The 19,890-nt window shown below is 39.1% G+C and overlaps 1 protein-coding gene and 1 long non-coding RNA gene across 2 annotated transcripts in view; one reads left to right on the top strand and one right to left on the bottom strand.

Annotated features, from left to right (window-relative positions):
• The first annotated feature begins 8,727 nt into the window (after positions 1-8,727).
• Positions 8,728-10,008, top strand: LOC117503050. Its single transcript, XR_004558466.1, has 2 exons — positions 8,728-9,395; positions 9,444-10,008. It is a non-coding gene; the product is annotated as an uncharacterized LOC117503050 (long non-coding RNA).
• A 2,034-nt stretch (positions 10,009-12,042) lies between these two features.
• The window catches only part of arhgap18 (Rho GTPase activating protein 18), a 35,075-nt gene continuing 27,227 nt past the window's right edge, over positions 12,043-19,890 (bottom strand). Inside the window, exons 8-18 of the mRNA XM_034162207.1 lie at positions 18,703-18,774; positions 18,472-18,565; positions 18,104-18,195; positions 16,279-16,356; positions 15,281-15,440; positions 15,007-15,089; positions 14,691-14,897; positions 14,433-14,567; positions 12,628-12,749; positions 12,471-12,526; positions 12,043-12,364 (exon numbers count right to left, since the gene is read on the bottom strand). Coding sequence (XP_034018098.1) covers positions 12,273-12,364; positions 12,471-12,526; positions 12,628-12,749; positions 14,433-14,567; positions 14,691-14,897; positions 15,007-15,089; positions 15,281-15,440; positions 16,279-16,356; positions 18,104-18,195; positions 18,472-18,565; positions 18,703-18,774 — 1,191 coding nt within the window. The 3' untranslated portion in view covers positions 12,043-12,272. The remainder of the gene's footprint in view (positions 12,365-12,470; positions 12,527-12,627; positions 12,750-14,432; positions 14,568-14,690; positions 14,898-15,006; positions 15,090-15,280; positions 15,441-16,278; positions 16,357-18,103; positions 18,196-18,471; positions 18,566-18,702; positions 18,775-19,890) is intronic.

The raw sequence follows: 19,890 nt of genomic DNA, 5'->3' as shown, positions 1-19,890 counted from the left end.
CATGAGAGAAAAATGAGTCCACACACTGAATGAGCTTAGAAGTGAATAACTCTCTTTATTTTCCAGATATACAAGTTTTATACTAGTTGGGAAACAATGAAGCAGGAACCGCTCCATCACATGAACAAAGGAAGGACAGTGAGATTCTGGCAACAGGCTTTGATCTGTGCCGTTGATCATTTCTTGTATGATCGCAAGCAGGTGGTTCCTGCCGTGGTTCATGGGTGACATGAAAGACACTTTTAATGTCTGGATCAAATATGCGCTGCAACTTACTGTGTCAACACCCGGTTGGACATGAAAAGACATTAACATACATAAAACACAAGTTCTGTCAACAGACATTAATTTGCATAGGATATGTTGCAGGCAGAAACCACAGTGAAATCAAATATGACTTTGTGCTTGGTGACTGAAAAGAGTTTATGGTGATTTGTGCGTTAAATATTGTAGCTTGGCCTCTACAGTATTAAATAAGCTGCAAAAAGCAGAGATCCGCAGTCATTAAATAATCCAGAGTTCCTTCTGTGTCTTTAGATTATGATTCATTCAGAAATTTACGGTTTATTTTACAGTTTAAAGTCTTCCTGTTTCCAAAAAGCTCAGAGGAACAAACACATTGATGGAGAGAGAGAGAGAGAGAGAGAGAGAGAGAGAGAGAGAGAGAGAGAGAGAGAGAGAGAGAGAGAGAGACAGGGGGGGGGGGGGGGGTAGGCAGTGGGCCAGAGGAGATGTTTGGCCCACCTGGGGGGAGGAATGCTTCCTATTATTTTATTAAAGTTCAAGTCTCCCTGAGACAGAGAATTGATGATAGCAATGCAGCCACAGCACCTTATTATTTTGGGCATCTTACTGTTGCTCACTTGGACATGCTAGAGAAGCAAATTTGGTGTGTAAACCTATGTTTTTGTGGTTAATACAGACAATGAGCATACTCTTATTCATTCAGTTTACACAATATTTGGTCAGCCATTTTGCACAATGGCCGCCAAATATTTAGCAGTTTTTTGGTGTTTTATTGTTCTGTTATGGTAACAAGTACATGTATTGTGATTGTAAGTGTTACACTGCCATGATATTTTATAATGGCTTGTTTTACTACTTTATTACGAAATATATCTCAAATGATGACTATTTCCTGAAGAAATAGAAACAAGGTCTTTTCAGTATACATATGGTTATATATTCTGTGAAATAGTCAAATATATGATCAAGGTTGGGTAGGATTACTTTGAAAGAATACATGTGGATTACATGTTTGTATGCACATACATTTGGATTACTTGTAATCTGATTACTTTTGGATTACATTTCAAAGTAATCCTACCCAACCTTGTATATGAAGAGGTCAAATACAAGAGAAAAACTTACCAAAGCTACTGAATTGAGAGTTGATGAAAAGCTACATAATCTAGCAACTAAGAGACAAGATAAGGAAAGTTACTACCAGAGACATTGTTGCTGGTGAGGCCCATCATCACCCATCCTGTTACAAGAATCACACACATGAATTGGATGAAGACAAAAACGAAGAAGAAACTGATTACGCTCAATCCCACTATCAGGAAATGGACACACCATTTGCAGACCTTCTAGGATTCAAACAAACTGAAACAGCAGAAAAGAAATCAATGATCCATATATCTACCTCGAAAAGAAAACTCGATACAGAACAGAGATCTAAAAAAATCAACCAAAAACCATCTCTGCAGAAAGCTTGAAATTGAGCTTGGCAACTCAGTGCAGATCATTTTAGATGATACAAGAACACTCCTTGTAGGTCCAGACACCCCTGAACTTAGAGATGTGGTCATCGAAAACCAGACACCAAAAAGAGAACTTGACGTGGAAGTCCAAAGAAATTTCAAAGGAGATTGACAAATCCTCAGCCATATTAGCTCAGTCACAGAAAATGACAAGAAATCAACACCATGGCTATATCACCCTTGAGGTAGACAGTGCTCTATTCAGTATACCATATCACCTTGATAGGTTTTTGCTGGGACTTCTGACAGGTGATCCCGACAACAAAGCCCCATCTCAGAGATTGGTAACTCTTATCAAATCCTTCAGTTAGGATACATAGTGACCTGTGGACAGCAAAAGCCTCGAAAACATTGGTTGTTCCCATATGCTGTTAAGACACTCACTGGTAATGTTGAAATCATCCATACCCCCAATCACCTGGGACATGCTGTATCCTATTTCAACTTCAGGAGAATGACACAGCATTATGCTGTGTCTTAGAAGCTGCAGAAGATGGCGGCTTCTATGAATCAGCAAACTATTCTCCCTGCATCTATAAAGCCCTACGTCTTTACCAACCTTGCATGGGACAACATAGACTGACTTGAAGAAAGACTCTCAGGCAAGGGAACAACACACAGTGCCAATGGTATTTCTGTTCAACCTAAAGTCTACGGACCAGATCTACCACTACAACCCCTGGCAAAAATTATGGAATCACCGGCCTCGGAGGATGTTCATTCTGTTGTTTAATTTTGTAGAAAAAAAAGCAGATCACAGACATGACACAAAACTAAAGTCATTTCAAATGGCAACTTTCTGGCTTTAAGAAACACTATAAGAAATCAAGAAAAAAAGATTGTGGCAGTCAGTAACGGTTACTTTTTTAGACCAAGCAGAGGAAAAAAAATATGGAATCACTCAATTCTGAGGAATAAATTATGGAATCACCCTGTAAATTTCCATCCCCAAAACTAACACCTGCATCAAATCAAATCTGCTTGTTGACATTAACCCTATGTGTCTTTTTGCAAGGAATGTTTTCACAGTTTTTGCTCTATGGCAAGATGCATTATCTTCTTGAAAAATGATTTCATCATCCTTAAACATCAGAAAAGTGTCCAAAATATCAATGTAAATTTGTGCATTTATTGATGATGTAATGACAGCCATCTCCCCAGTGCCTTTACCTGACATGCAACCCCATATCATCAATGACTGTGGAAATTTACATGTTCTCTTCAGGCAGTCATCTTTATAAATCTCACTGGAACGGCACCAAACAAAAGTTCCAGCATCATCACCTTGCCCAATGCAGATTCAAGATTCATCACTGAATATGACTTTCATCCAGTCATACACAGTCCACGATTGCTTTTCCTTAGCCCATTGTAACCTTGGTTTTTTCTGTTTAGGTGTTAATGATGGCTTTCGTTTAGCTTTTCTGTATGTAAATCCCATTTCCTTTATGCGGTTTCTTACAGTTCGGTCACAGACGTTGACTCCAGTTTCCTCCCATTCGTTCCTCATTTGTTTTGTTGTGCATTTTCGATTTTTGAGACATATTGCTTTAAGTTTTCTGTCTTGACGCTTTGATGTCTTCCTTGGTCTACCAGTATGTTTGCCTTTAACAACCTTCCCATGTTGTTTGTATTTGGTCCAGAGTTTAGACACAGCTGACTGTGAACAACCAACATCTTTTGCAACATTGCGTGATGATTTACTCTCTTTTAAGAGTTTGATAATCCTCTCTTTGTTTCAACTGACATCTCTCATGTTGGAGCCATGATTCATGTCAGTCCACTTGGTGCAACAGCTCTCCAAGGTGTGATCACTCCTTTTTAGATGCAGACTAACAAGCAGATCTGATTTGATGCAGGTGTTAGTTTTGGGGATGAAAATTTACAGGGTGATTCCATAATTTATTCCTCAGAATTGAGTGAGTCCATATTTTTTTCCTCTGCTTGGTCTAAAAAAGTAACCGTTACTGACTGCCACAATCTTTTTTTCTTGATTTCTTATAGTGTTTCTTAAAGCCAGAAAGTTGCCATTTGAAATGACTTTAGTTTTGTGTCATGTCTGTGATCTGCTTTTTTTCTACAAAATTAAACAACTGAATGAACATTCTCTGAGGCCGGTGATTCCATAATTTTTGCCAGGGGTTGTAGTTTCACTGCCAAGTATTAGGAAAACAAAACAAAGCTCTGTTTGTACTGAAGACCAGAAACTGGATGCATACATTTCAGGAGAAGGAACTGGTCCCCACTCACTATTTACATCCAATGTTGGAGTTGAACAGTGTAGACAAGAAACTGCCATTGCAAGGAGCAAAACATTGGCATGAATACTTGCAAGGCATTCTGAAGAGGGAAAACAATTGCAAGCTGGAGTGGTTTTAACATTAAAACCAGAGACTCTATTTCTGTGTCAGAAGATACTACTGGTAACAGATATGACCACAGTTTTTGAGATCAGGAACCAGTCAGAACGTATTCATGAGACACTGCATCTATAGACAGAAGTTGTTGTCATGGAACAGGCACTCTACTCCAAGGCAGCAGAAATTGTGTGGAAACACAAACGGCAACATGTCAATGTAGTCCCTCGCATGGGTGCATTCCATACCGTTTGTAATGCACTGGCCATTTTAGGGAAAAGTTTCCAGGATACGAGATGTCCTTATCGAGTCAGGAATTGTAGCTGAAGGTTCAGTCACAGGTGTTATTGAGGGAAAATGTACAACAGGGCTGTGTGTGTGCAGAAATGAAATTTAAAGTATCTCATAAGTTCCCAAATGTTATAGTTTATAAAGTTGTGTCACTGTGTTGGAAGGAGCCAGAGCTTGTGCGGGAGGTTGAGCGATACCAGTTAGATCTGGTGGGCCTCGACTCAATGCACAGCCTCAGCTTTGGAACCACTCTCCTTGATAGGAGTTGGACCTTATTCTTCTCTGGAGTTGCCCAGGGTGTGAGGCGCCAGGCAAGTGGGGATACTCACGAGTCCCTGGCTGAGCGCCACTATGTTGGAGTTTACCACGGTAGATGAGAGGGTTGCCTCCATGCGCCTTCGGTGTGGCAGGGGTGAACAACATCTAGATCTGGGTCCACAACACTACTGACACGAGAATCCAGTACTTCACCAGTTGCACCTGTATCTCCAACACTGTCATGTCCAGTGGAGGTTAACCTGTTTCTGGTGACATCCCTCTCTGAACTACTCTGAGAGTGACCCGTGTCCACAACATTGCAGACAGAAGAATCAGAATGGAATGCTTCATCAGATGTCTCTGCTTTATAAATTGAATCACTGCTAAAGAGCACGTAATGCTGGGTCATAAAGGTGTGATGGATAGCCTGCAAAGGTCTTATCCTCTGTTTAGGATCCACCATGAGCATTTTCTTCAGCAGGTCTAAAAAAGCTTTCAGGTCTCGACGGTCTCGATCATCTCGTGGCTGATAGAGTTCTTCCATTTGACGCCAACTCTCAAAACATACATCTTCTGTTTCGTTTCCTTGATGTTTTTGAATCTTGAACCTGCAGACCATGTGGTATTTTGTGTAGACCTCTCTGGTGGCTCTCCCAAATTTTTTAAGGTCTTTGGTGGGTGACCTGGGTCATACTCTATTAAGACACTGTTAACGCTTGACCCCAGAAGCATGTGAGCTGCTATCATACCTAAAGCCCACATATCAATGGTGTGTGTTTTTAATCACTTGTTCCTCTTGTCATTTCCAACCACTCCACAAAATTTCATCAAAATCCGTTCAAAACTTTTTGAGTTATCCTGCTGACAAACAGACAAACAAACGTGACCGAAAACATAACCTCCTTGGCGGAGGTAATTATCAAATTCATCTGGTGTTTAAATCAAGTTAGTAAGTGATTTAAAATGTTAAAACAGCAGCTGGTAAAGAAATCATTACCATGTATAAATGAAGATAGGTCACTATTTGTTGTTGTAATCCATATGTGGCACACTGTACATGATTCCTGACACTAGTTGTGCCTCTCATTGTATGCTGTCCCTGCTTGTGTCTTGCAACCTGCTACTATATGTTGGACTGTCTCTAGGGCACTTTTGCACAGCCTGCAACTTTGGGTCCAGTTGGCTGTGCTACACTCCTGCCTCTATGGATTTGAAAATTGTATATACAGTAAAACTCACCTAAACCGTCATCGTGTAAACAGTATATTCACACTCACCAGACAAAAGTAAAAGTCCCAATGCTTTTCTATGGTTTTCCATGTAATAAACACTGTATATAAAACAGATTTTTGCTCACATCATGACATGGGGAACAAACTGGTACCATTTTTTAAAAAGTTGAATGTAACCAAAAAAATAATGCTTTAATCTATTCATTTTATATATTTATCTTTTATGGAATTACTGGACAACCGGGTCAAGCTGCCCTGGTTGCCCAGGTCTATATATTACTGGGCAACCAGGGCCATCTTTTATGGAATTACTGGGCAACCGGGTCAAGCTGCCCTGGCTGCCCAGGTATATAGATCTATAGACCTTTAATCATGGAATTACTGGGCGACCAGGGCCATCAAAGATAAATAGACCCCCCATCCTGAGGATGTCATCAAAAAAGCCTGAGTACAAAAAGTATAAAGTGGTCAGAATTCTAACTTTGATTAAAGTTCCCCATGTCATGAGTATTCAGAATATATATAGTTTTTAGGGCTACATATTAGGTTGTGTGGGGTGGAATTAGAATTGACCACTTTATACCAACCAATAATTTAATGCCTTAATCTATTCTCTTTATCTATTTATCTGTTACAGAATTCAGCTTTAGTCATTATTGCTAGAAATCTTAGACAAAAAGAAATTTCACTTTAATTCTTTATTTCTTTTTCAAAAATTAACATAATTTGCCTTCGGGACATTAAATAAGCACATTTTCCAAAATCCTGCCTCAAATCTCTGAGTGTACTTAATTTCATACCTGGGTGATTCTTTAACTACGGGCACTATTGGCCTTGTAAATGTGATTTCCACCACACCATTGCCTTACAATATAAAGCGCCTTGGGGCAACTGTTTGTTGTGATTTGGTGCTATATACATGTGCTCTGATGTTACTGTTTATCTCCATAGAAACTACCCACACAATCTTTCATACAAACTTTTTAAAGGGACATTATTGTTGTGGTGGAAATTACGGCAATAGTGTGGGACGACTACATTTCGTTTAAAAAAATCACAACAGTTGTATGACATTGAATACCCCAATTATGTTTTGATTATTTTACTGATATTTTATTCAGAGATATTTTAAAACATTAGAAAAAACGTGTGTTTACTATTCATTTTTATCATTGAAGATCATAAGTCTGGGTGTGGGACAAGCACAAAACGGCAATATTTGCATATAATGATGCTGAAAAAAGGTGAAGAAGTCATCATAGACTACTAGGACAAATTTCTTAAAACACTTTCATTGTAAAGATAACTATAGAAGTGTGAAATTTTCCCTTTTTTTCATAAAATATGATCAAGGGACATAAAAGTGCCCGTAGTCTAAGAATCACCCACCTCTGTTATTGAGCACATCCAGACTGCTCTCTTTGGTATATGTGAGGTTTTTTTTTTTTATTATTATTATTAAAATGCATTGCGATCGGACAGGACGTTTTGTCTTTTGGCTTCCTCCAGGATAGTCAAGCTTCAAAAGACAGATCAGTCCTGTGTCTTAGGTCCTATCGACACTTCATGGTGAAGAAAAAGCTGATCCAGAAAGTCAAGCTCTCGATTGTGCACCCACTTGTAAATGTATGGTCTAACATGGAGAAAAAACACTTGGACACCAAGTTTATTTGATCTTGAATCATGTATTTTTGTCTGAAAACGGCCACAACAGTACTGGTATTGATTTCAGCACAGCGGCTTCAGAATATCAGTTCAACTTGAATCAGGGAATGTTTACTGCAAGTCAGGCGTGTCCATCAAACTGGGAGGAGAGACGTACTGTAAGTGTCCGCGCAATTCAAATAAATATGACATCCCAAAAAATAAATCCAACAAAATCATGATTTTATTCATATCAATCCTACAGATGTCACCAATCGTGCAAAATTGATTGTTGCATACAAAGGACTCCTCATTGAAGTTTGTGCAAATGCACTTTTACTCGTATTTACAGTTCAGTGGTCATTTTCATTTTCAAAGACAGAAATGAGAAAAAAATAAATAAATTTCTGAAAAAAAATAAAAATAAATAAATAAAAATTCACATGCCCAGGAAGGAATTAAAATTTCACCAGAGGCATTTTTGCACAATCTTTGTTTAGCTTTTTTAAAAAAAAATCTTTGTTGCAAATGTGAATCGACACCACATGTTGAAATGGTGCAAAACTGCAAAGGTGTTTAGTCTTTAAGTGAAAACCCAACAGCAGCTTACCTCTGTGTGCAATAAAGATAATAATTATTATTTACCATTTCTGGATAAATAAAACACCTGTTGCCTTCACAGTTCCAAAGGACAGTAAAATGAAGTAATTTGAGCAAATATCAAACATTCTCATCAGACAAAAAAGGATTGGTGTCCAGATATTTTTGGCACCCACTAACTATAAGGGTGCATTTTTTAGCAGCGGCATTTCCAGCCATGGTCGGCATTACTGGCACCTCGATATTTTATGTACAACTTTTAAAATGTGGTCCAAAATAAATGCAAACAAAGCAGTTTAATTCATTTTTTAAAAATTTCGATTTATTTGGCAACAAGAGCAAAACAAAATGTTTCCATAAAGTGAAACAAAAATTCCTGACATAAAATGTATGCTGGAAACAATTATTGGCACCATTTGATTTACAGTAAATCATCGCTTGTACAGCCAGATGTTTCAGACAAGTCAGGGGATGGATACATAAACATTTTTCAATTCACTGAATATGTCTTGGACGTCATTTACGTCAATCTTTAAGAAATACAAACAGAATGGTACTCTATGGTAAATCTGTGTGGAAAAGCAGTTCTCAAAAACTGACCAACTGTGCAAGAAGGAGAAAAGTGAGGAAAGCCACCAACTCTGAAGAAGTGATAGGCATCTGTGGCTGTAATTGTAGAAATTGTGCACAGTGTAACTTTTAACTGTTGCATCAACCTGATATACAGCCTCATGGTGTCTGCTCCACTTCACTATGAGGCTGAGTGCTGGTGCAACAGACAAAAGTTGCACTGTGCACAGTTTCTCCAATCACAGCCACAGAAGCCCATCACTTCTTCAGAGTTGTTTTGATGGCTTCCCTCACTAGTTCATCAGAGTGCCAGTAATCAACGTAATATCGCTCACTACTGCGTGCGGTAAATGGCATTTCTCATCAAAATTGAACATAATAAATGTTCCCCCATACATTGGACTGTGTTGTCTTGTAGTTTTATATCTTTTTTGTCATGGCTTTGTTTGTCCCGATACCGGAATCGCGCACCGCGCATGTGTACTTGTAGTGTTGAACAGGCTTATTGTGTCCCAGCATACATTTTACATCAGGAGTTTTTGTTTCACATTATGTAAGCATTTTGTTTTGTTGCCAAAAATATTTGGATGACACAAAATTGGTTTTCATTTATTTTGTGACCATATTTTAAAAGGTTTACATCAAATATAGAGGCGCCAGTAATTCTGACCATGACTGTATAAAGTCAACAATTATTTGAATCAAATTTCTTATTTTGTATAAAGTCAACAATTATTTGAATCAAATTTCTTATTTTTCCATCATGTCTTTAAAGATAAATCTTCGGTACACATCAAGTAAGGATTCAACATATTCTGCATTGGTTTGCATATAAAAATTACTTGTTCATATTTCTGCACTGGAGTAATTAACTCATGAACAAACTCAAACAACTTGTCTGTGTTAATGTATCACATGTACACTTAAAAACCTTGTTGTCGTCATTGTGTTCCCTTTGTTACAGTTGTTGCTAATGGCATGTTTTTAAAAGTGAATCACGGCTGAATGTGACCACGTAGAAGGTTGTAAAGTGTGACTCCTGCAACATCTCTATTCTGAAAAAAGCCTGTCAAAAGTCTTCCCCCTGATGCTAAATACTGTGAACTCACTTTTTCAGGACTGTTTGCAAAAATAAATAAAATCATAACCCAATATTGATAAAATTAATTAGAAGGTCCACAACCTTAAACTGATTCATGAATTTCAACATCCTAAAGCATGACATTATTAGATAACACAAAGTGATTAGCAAAAAAAAAAAAAAAAATGCATTAAAATATTTAGAATATTGACAATATCATGTTTCAACTGCTGCTGTAAACAGGAAATTGTACATTTTCCCCACTTTTAAACTGTTTGATGAGGTCTTCCCAAACACGTGGTTTTCATGTAACTTTATAATTGTCCAGTATTTCGTGCAAACTGTACCTGCAATGACTGGTATTTAGTGGTAGAAATCTCTAAGTGTTTCAAAAACAAAAATAATACAAGATCTTGTCCTTTACATACACTGCAAAACAGCGATGCACCATGCTGCTACGGCCAGATATCAGCCACTTTGACGGCCAAGAAAGAAAGGGGCGCCATCAATGTCAAATCTTTATTACCTCTGCCAATGAAGCCTGGAGTCCATAATTTTCATATATTATGAAATTTTTACTCAAGATTCATATCCTGGTAGGCAAGAAGTGATTCAGTTTTTAAGGTCATAGGTCAAAGGGCAAAGTCTTTAACATTGAATAAATATTCACAAAATTATAACTCAGTCAAAGCATTATGTAGGATGGTATCCTTTATTGACTGACAAAGTCTGATCTGGATCTGATCGGTATTACAGATCTCTTGGCCATTTAATTGTAACATTGAAAACCCCATTTAATGTATATTTTACATTATATCTTAACCCGTTTATGCCCAGATGTTTTTTTTTTTGTTTTTTTTGTAAGTGGAAAAAGTTGCATTTGTACCTTTGAGATTTTTTTGTTGTATTGTGAGTAGAAAATGACAGTGATACACTTCAGTGACAACTGTTGCCAGGGGGCAAAACAGGTTAATCAAACATGTCACAATCACTCTCATATTTGAAGGTGAGGTGCAGACTGACACTCACTATCGCCTGACAAAGTTTGATCCAGATCTGATCCTGATTATAGATTTCTTGACCATTTAAATTTAACATTGAAAACCCCATTTAATGTATATTTTATATCTTAACAAAACGTGCCCCAATCACTCTCATATTTGAATGCAAGGTGCAGACTCACACTCACTATCACCTAACAAAGTCTGATCCAGATCTGATCCTGATTATAGATTTCCTGACCATTTAAATTTAACACTGAAAACCCCATTTAATGTATATTTTATATCTTAATCAAACGTGCCCCAATCACTCTCATATTTGAATGCAAGGTGCAGACTGACACTCACTATCACCTAACAAAGTTTGATCCAGATCTGATCCTTATTATAGATTTCTTGACCATTTAAATTTAACATTGAAAACCCCATTTAATGTATATTTTATATTATATCTTAATCAAACGTGCCCCAATCACTCTCATATTTGAATGTGAGGTGCAGACTCACACTCACTATCACCTAACAAAGTTTGATCCAGATCTGATCCTGATTATAGATTTCTTGACCATTTAAATTTAACATTGAAAACCCCTTTTAATGCATATTGTATATTATATCTTAATCAAACATGCCCCAATCACTCTCATATTTGAATGTGAGGTGCAGACTGACACACACTATCACCGAACAAAGTTTGATCCAGATCTGATCCTGATTATAGATTTCTTGACCATTTAAATTTAACATTGAAAACCCCTTTTAATGTATATTTTACATGATATCTTTATCAAACGTGCCCCAATCACTCTCATATTTGAATGTGAGGTGCAGACTCACACTCACTATCACCTAACAAAGTCTGATCCAGATCTGATCCTGATTATAGATTTCCTGACCATTTAAATTTAACATTGAAAACCCCATTTAATGTATATTTTACATGATATCTTGATCAAATGTGCCCCAATCACTCTCATATTTGAAGGTGAGGTGCAGACTGACAAGGTAAAAGTTTGTGGAATTGGAAACTACTGTTGGCGGAGGGATGCGCTCTATAAGCACGCTGCTCTCATACATTAATGATCATTTCAGTGTTGGGTATGGCTAATTTACATGATGATGCTCTTTGCCACGAACAACACGATCTCAATCCTGTAAAACTTGGAAAGAGTGAAAAAAATGGACCACTTTGAGTGCATCTTCCAAGATTGTGCAGAATTTTAGTTTTCAAGTCACATTTGTCACAAATGCTTCTTCTTCAAACAGGGTTAGAGGCTGAATGAATGTTAACTTGCGTCGAAGTTTCTGCACCATTTTGACAGAATATGTCCAGAACCTGAAAAGAAAAAAAAAAAAAAAAAAAAAAAACAAACAAACAAACAAACAAAAAAACAATGAACTGGAATACAGGTGACCTCAGGAGCACAGGGTGGTGGCGCTGTCCCGCACCCAGTTGGGTGTGACTGAATTGGTTATCGTTGTACGGTTCTGACGACCCATTCTGCTGCTGGATTCAGCTGGAAAAGGTCTTTCATGTACGTTTCCTCATCCAGACACCTCTCCTCTGAGGAAAAGGAGGGAAAGAAAAGTTGAAAATTATACTTGTTAAAGGATTTTCTAAGTTACCAAGTTACTATTTTTTCTGTAAGTCCTGCAGAAGCGCGCCTTACTGATGTTTCCGCCAATCTCATAGAGACACAAATCTTCTCGTTTTGCTGCCACCGAACTGTGAATGGAAAAGAAAAGGAGACGAGGAGAAGATGGGTGACTGAAGGCGAATATTTGCGTTTGTGTGCACGTGTGCAGTTCTGTATGTGGACGGATCACCTGTCCTGGCTGAGGAAGCGCGTTAAAATGTCGGCAGCTTGTAATTCTTCTGTAAGATGAACAGCCATCGACACTTTACTGAACTGTGGCGCCTGAACGCGAATAAATCCGAGCGAACTCTCCTGGTTACAAAGACAGAGGAATGAAGAAACGCACAGTCACAAGAACTGCAAGCTCTCAAACAACAAGCCAAGTTTTTTGGTTTCAGTAGGGTTGGCGAAAACTGCGGTTGGCATCTGCGTTTTTATACGACACCATAAGAAGATAAAGGTTTGTCTTTCAAGATGGATGGTGGCATGTTCCCGTGAGTTCAGTTCACATCACCAATGAATAAACTCGGAATTTCACTTCTGAAATGCACACACAGGGCGGCACAGTGGCTTAGTGGTGGAGTGACCTGGGTTTGAGTCCTGTGTCGTTGGACAACAAAGCTAATCTGCATTGTTCCCATCCAAGGAGGTGCATGTTCCAGCCCCGCCACATCCATCGCACTCCCAAACCACACTAGGTACCAAAGAGCAACCACCCAGACAAACAACTGGTCGATTCCCACATCTGAAAAAGTAACATCTAACTGCCACAAACAGTAGACATCTCCTTGGCCTTCTTCCAGCCACTTGGGTCAACACCTGTGTGCTGAATAAAGCCCTAAGAAATGAGCCACATGGCCAACATTCCCCCACAATACATGTGATGTGAATCTTCTAAAACCCCCCCCCCCAAAAAAAAACGCTCATTCAGCAGTACCCAAAGATCTAACTAATGGATGGTGGCATGTTCCTGTAATTTCAGCTCATAATGCCAATGAATAAACTCAGAATTTCACTTCTGAAACTGACACACAGGGTGGCACAGCGACTTAGTGGTTAGCACTGTTGCCTCACAACAAGAAGGTCATGGGATCGATTCCCACCTGGTCCTTTCTGTGTGGAGTTTGCACGTTCTCCCCGTGTTTGCATGGGTTCTCTCCGGGTGCTCCGGCTTCCTCCCAATTCCAAGTACGTACAGGTTAAGTGAATTGGAACCTCCAGCGCCCCCTGTGGCCCTTGAGAATGTGAATGAATGAAATTGACACATAGCATTTCCATGGAACACCAGTAGGTGTCCCTAATAGGTAATTTAGAAGAAAATTACAGTGGCCAATAGGGGTCGCAATACTTCAACACCACCAGCAAAAGCAGAAAACACAAATGCAAAATCTGCATCGAGTAAACAACAGGTTGGTGTTTTTGCAAATATTCCTATTTATTTTTGGTGGTATCTTAATTACATCCTCCAAGGATGCAATAAAATCAATGGCGTTTATTTATTTATCTGTCTGCCTGTCTGTTAGCAGGATTACATCAAAATTGCTGCACAGGTTTTGACATAATTTTCCACCACAGATAGATATTAGGCCACGGAAGACTCCATTAAATTTTGGAGGTGATCCGGATCCAGATCCAAATTCTGCATCAAGATTTCTGGATAAAGATTATACTTTATATAGGAGTTGAAGGATTATGTCAAAATTACTTCACGAATTCTCACCAAATTTGCACCACAGATTGATATTAGGGCATGGAAGACTACTGAATTTTGGAGGAGATCTGGATCCCAATTGGCAGATGTCAGACATCTCAGATTGCTTATGTTTGGAAGTGGTGCGGTCCATTAAAAGCTCAATTTTTACTAAATTGTGACCACCTACTTCAATGTTTTTTTCCTTATTATTCATCTTCAGCCTTAATTACCTGCATCACATCTAAACGTGATGGTTTTTGTTTGTCAGCAGGCTCATCCCTGCATGAAATCACACCTCCTACCTCAGGAATGACTTTGTCAGAAGGTCTGTCGGTGGTAATCTTCTTCAGTAGCTTTCTTACAGCTCGCTCCCGATTGTTTTTGCGTTGACTTTCCATGTTCTGGTGTCTGACCTGGGTCAGAATGAACTTGGGAATCTGAATGAGACAAAAATACATGAAGGTGAAATCTGAGACGACACCCCAAGTGCACGATGCACAATCGTTCATTCACTTTGGAAAGAAAAATCAAGCGCTGGAGCAGACGATGACGGCTCTTACCGTCCACAGAAGGTTCTGGTATCTAATCAGCAGCCGGACGATGTTGGCTGTGCTCGTTGCCATTGAGAACTCTTGTTGTTCTGTAATCTTGGAGCGAAAGCCTTTAAACATAAAAATGTTGGGCGCCATGACGACTGAGACATTGTTGAGAGTCATTTTATTTTGGGACTGATGGTCGATCACGCGCTGAAAAAACTCCACGAGTACCTGGATCAAGAAAACGGAATTCAAATAACAAATAAACCAGTCAAGCATCCCTCATGAAGAAATGGTTTACTGAAGCCTAAACTGTGTAAGTAAGTTAGCTTGAGCTAACCTTTAACGTATCACGATTAGCTTCAGGCAACAAAAGAACCAGCAGGTTTAACGCTTGCAGCTGTTGCTTCCTTGTGGGGAGCTCTGCAAACATACAAACCAACTGAAGAACCAATATCAACATTACAGTGTTTTCCAGTGTGTAAGTCGCAGTTTTTTGCCTCGCCATTGTTTTGCTGATGCGGCTTACACTCTCTTACAATATGATATATGAAAATTCCTTCTTTTCTCGTGCAGTATTAAAGCACCTGTTTTTAGTATGAGAGCATACATACTGTTGACAGCAATAAAAGCACTGAGGTATTCCACAGTCAGTAATGGATGGGGTAGTTCTCGGATGAACAGCTTCAAAAGGCTCGCGGCATCGTGCTGTTTCAAATGGTGCCATGGAAAAAGTCCATCGTAGAAACAGGACTCGAGTTCTTGGCAGAGCGCCTGGATATCATACACACACACACATAAAAATACAGATACCCAAAAGAAGACATGAATGTTTGTTAAAAGTGTCAAGAGCAGACATCAACAAGAGGCTTGGAGCCACCAAACTTAATATTCCACTGGCCCGGTGGGTTATCGGACAAACTACGGTCTGTCATGGTCCAAGAACTTCATGTTAAAGACAAAACACTGCCACCGACTCACTTCCCCCAAACAAGTACTCCATCCTTTGTCGGACGGCAGGAAAGGAGCCATTTTTTTTTAATCAAATAATACGCCAAAGTGACAGTGCACAATTGCACATAGTCGCATAATAAATCAAGGGTGCGTTTTGGGGGTAACATAAAATAAGCCAGAGTGCTATCTGTTGGCGCATTGGTACTGAGATGGCAAATTTACAAGTGAGGGTATTTCCGGTGAAAACACAAACCACTGCCTAACCCTGGTGTATCCTCATATGTGAAAATTCATTGGCAGTTTTGTGGTACGTCTTCATGGACCACCGTCAGTCTGTGCCCCATGCATATAAGGTGCAGATGGTCTTTTAAGACACATTACAACACTGCAACACTACTAACAGTAAGGTAAAAACTGTTCACTTTGACATTGAAAATGCTGTCTGTCTGCGCACTGTTCTCTGACATGCACATGGAGTGAGTGAGGTTTTCTTTTTCTGTTAAGGCTGGAGTACTGTGTTTTATGTCACATCACGTATTGTTACGCATCTTCTTGGCGCATTATCCGCAATCTACATTTTAATCTCAAACCAGATTGTGAAAATTCAAGTTTTCCAACACTGGGTTTTGCATCAAAAAATTGAAAGTATATTGGTAACCTTGACTCTTGTGGCTGCTCCAGGTATCCTTAGCAACCCCTCTGTGTCCAGTCCTTCCTCCTCAATATGGCTGATGAGCTAGCAAAAGAAGCAAAAATCAGCTTAAACCTAAAGAAGGAATTGTTAAAAAAAATATTAACACTGGAGATACAGTAGTGTTCAGAATAATAGTAGTGCTATGTGACTAAAACGATTAATCCAAGTTTTGAGTATATTTCTTATTGTTACATGGGAAACAAGGTGCCAGTAGATTCAGTAGATTCTCACAAATCCAACAAGACCAAGCATTCATGATATGCACACTCTTAAGGCTATGAAATTGAGCTATTAGTAAAAAAAAGTAGAAAAGGGGGTGTTCACAATAATAGTAGTGTGGCATTCAGTCAGTGAGTTTGTCAATTTTGTGGAACAAACAGGTGTGAATCAGGTGTCCCCTATTTAAGGATGAAGCCAGCACCTGTTGAACATGCTTTTCTCTTTGAAAACCTGAGGAAAATGGGAAGTTCAAGACATTGTTCAGAAGAACAGCATAGTTTGATTAAAAAGTTGATTGGAGAGGGGAAAACTTATACGCAGGTGCTAAAAATTATAGGCTGTTCATCTACAATGATCTCCAATGCTTTAAAATGGACAAAAAAAACAGAGACATGTGGAAGAAAATGGAAAACAACCATCAGAATGGATAGAAGAATAACCAGAATGGCAAAGGCTCACCCATTGATCAGCTCCAGGATGATCAAAGACAGTCTGGAGTTACCTGTAAGTGCTGTGACAGTTAGAAGACGCCTGTGTGAAGCTAATTTATTTGCAAGAATCCCCCGCAAAGTCCCTCTGTTAAATTAAAGACATGTGCAGAAGAGGTTACAATTTGCCAAAGAACACATCAACTGGCCTAAAGAGAAATGGAGGAATATTCTGTGGACTGATGAGAGTAAAATTATTCTTTTTGGGTCCAAGGGCCGCAGACAGTTTGTGAGACAACCCCCAAACTCTGAATTCAAGCCACAGTTCACAGTGAAGACAGTGAAGCATGGTGGTACAAGCATCATGATATGGGCATGTTTCTCCTACTATGGTGTTGGGCCTATATATCGCATACCAGGTATCATGGATCAGTTTGGATATGTCAAAATACTTGAAGAGGTCATGTTGCCTTATGCTGAAGAGGACATGCCCTTGAAATGGGTGTTTCAACAAGACAATGACCCCAAGAACACTAGTAAACCAGCAAAATCTTGGTTCCAAACCAACAAAATTAATGCCTCGCAGATGTGAAGAAATCATGAAAAACTGTGGTTATACAACTAAATACTAGTTTAGTGATTCACAGGATTGCTAAAAAAGCAGTTTCAACATAACAGTTTTGAGTTTGTAGCGTCAACAGCAGATGCTACTATTATTGTGAACACCCCCTTTTCTACTTTTTTTACTAATTGCCCAATTTCATAGCCTTAAGAGTGTGAATATCATGAATACTTGGTCTTATTGGATTTGTGAGAATCTACTGAATCTACTGGTACCTTGTTTCCCATGTAACAATAAGAAATATACTCTGAACCTGAAATATACTCAAAACCTGGATTAATCTTTTTAGTCACATAGCACTACTATTATTCTGAACACTACTGTACAGTTAAGGAGGGAATAATCACATTAATGGCACAGTCAAAAATCAGGGGATCCCCTGCAAGATATAGAATGCACAACTGACTACTTACAACATCCATGGACTTAGTTACAAATTGATGAATTTGTGACCAAAAAAAAAAAAAAAAGCATCCGTTTTCCCGGTAAAAATGCAGATTGATATCCTAATGTGGCTCACCCTCTGCAGTATGAATGGCACTTTGGTTCCAGCAGCACGCCTCTGGTCCATATCCAATAACGTGGCAAGTGGAACACCAAACAGACCAGTTTCTGCGTGCGCATACACACACACACGCTAAAACTGTAGTCAACCAACATTTTTAAACAACACATTTTGTTCTGTAAAACCAAAAGTCGCAGTCTTCACAATGCAAAAGCAACGTTTGCACCTCAAAAATGCAGATTTTTGCAACATATACTGAAAACGCAGTCGAACCTGGATTCAGATGACGTGACATAGCCACAGTTTAAACATTTTAACATGGCGAGATCACTCTCAACGTTGCCAGTGTGTGTGTGTGTGTGTGTGTGTGTGTGTGTGTGTACCTTTTGCTTTTACTTTCACAGCTTTGTGAGCCTTCAGGTCAACGCCGGCGGTGTCGAACAGAGCTGTCATTTCCACAAGCACGAGTCTGTGCACCTGTCAAAGACGTGAAATGCAGACAAAACTGCCCCGCTTTTAGAAATGAGATAAAGTCCTGATTCGGGCTTGATAGAAAAACAAAAAAAAAATCAACACACGTTAATATTTGTAGGTCACCGTGAGCCTTGTGTTACCTTTTTCATATCCAGAGGAGACAGATCTCCTATTCTGGTCTGACCCGTTTTATCCCGGAGTAGCTTAAAGTTCTGAGAAGGAAGAAGACACATTAAGTGCACATAATATAAACTGAAATTCATGTTATTAAATTAAAGTGAGAAGGAAAAGATCAGTGGAATTAGATTGCAATACCAGCTTCAGCCACCAGATGCCACTAACAGCCAAGCTTTACAAGAGCCCACAGGTGACCCAAAGCTAAATTAAAATCTATAATTAATTAATGTGCACTAGATTTTAATGCACAATGGGTTTGACATTTTAAATCCCTTCCACGGGTCATATTTCATATCTGGCAATGCTTAACTGTTTTTTAAATTTACTGCATTCTTAGTGTTTTCTGCTTCCTCACCTCAAGCATAAATGTAAAGTCAACACATTACATAAGCCTGCAAACTGTCGGCTGAATGCATCAGCCAGTGTAGACGATACAGTCAGTTGACAATGTGGACACCAATCAGCAGTTAAATGGGAACCAATTCAAGTTCCTTTAAATGTCTTAGTACCTTGGTGGTAACCAGACCTCGGCTTTGGGAATTAAAGAGCTTGACAAACCCATTTAAAGCACGTCTGGTTTTAAGACAATCCAGCCTGTCAATGACTTGCTGGACTAAGCTATCAGGAGTGTATCCTGTGGGGTCTAAGTGTTGACCCCACAGTATTTGTAGGGACATTCGCTCATCTCGACAGTGAAATGTCTCTTGGTCTTTGACATTTGCGATCGAGACAGTCGCTTGAGAAGCACTTGTGGAGTCATTAGGTTGCTGGAAAGAGGTGTTTAGTGGTGCCAATATTTTTGTAGAAGAACGATGATCCAAGTCTTTGGGGGGTCTTGGTGCTTTCTGTCCAAGAAACCAAAGGCATCCAGTCATCACATTTGTTCTTCTGGTATTAGGTCTCTTCAGAAGCTTCTTGAGTACTGCTGGAATGCCTGTGACAAACGAGTGTCTGCTTCCCTGCAACAATCTCAGACCTGCCCGGCAGGCAACAGATATGATTGCCTATAATAGCAATTCAAACTTGCTTTTTGTGTTCATCACAGGCACTGAGGACAAGCAAAGTTTAATCAGTTCATCCACATCATATGAGCGTTTAATGTGGAGACTCATACGGTGATATCATTGATCGTCTTTGAGTTATTCAATCAA

The sequence above is a fragment of the Thalassophryne amazonica genome, chromosome 21 (genome assembly GCF_902500255.1).
Source record: "Thalassophryne amazonica chromosome 21, fThaAma1.1, whole genome shotgun sequence".
Lineage (NCBI taxonomy): Eukaryota > Metazoa > Chordata > Actinopteri > Batrachoidiformes > Batrachoididae > Thalassophryne > Thalassophryne amazonica.
This window is presented reverse-complemented; position numbering and strand designations above follow the sequence as displayed.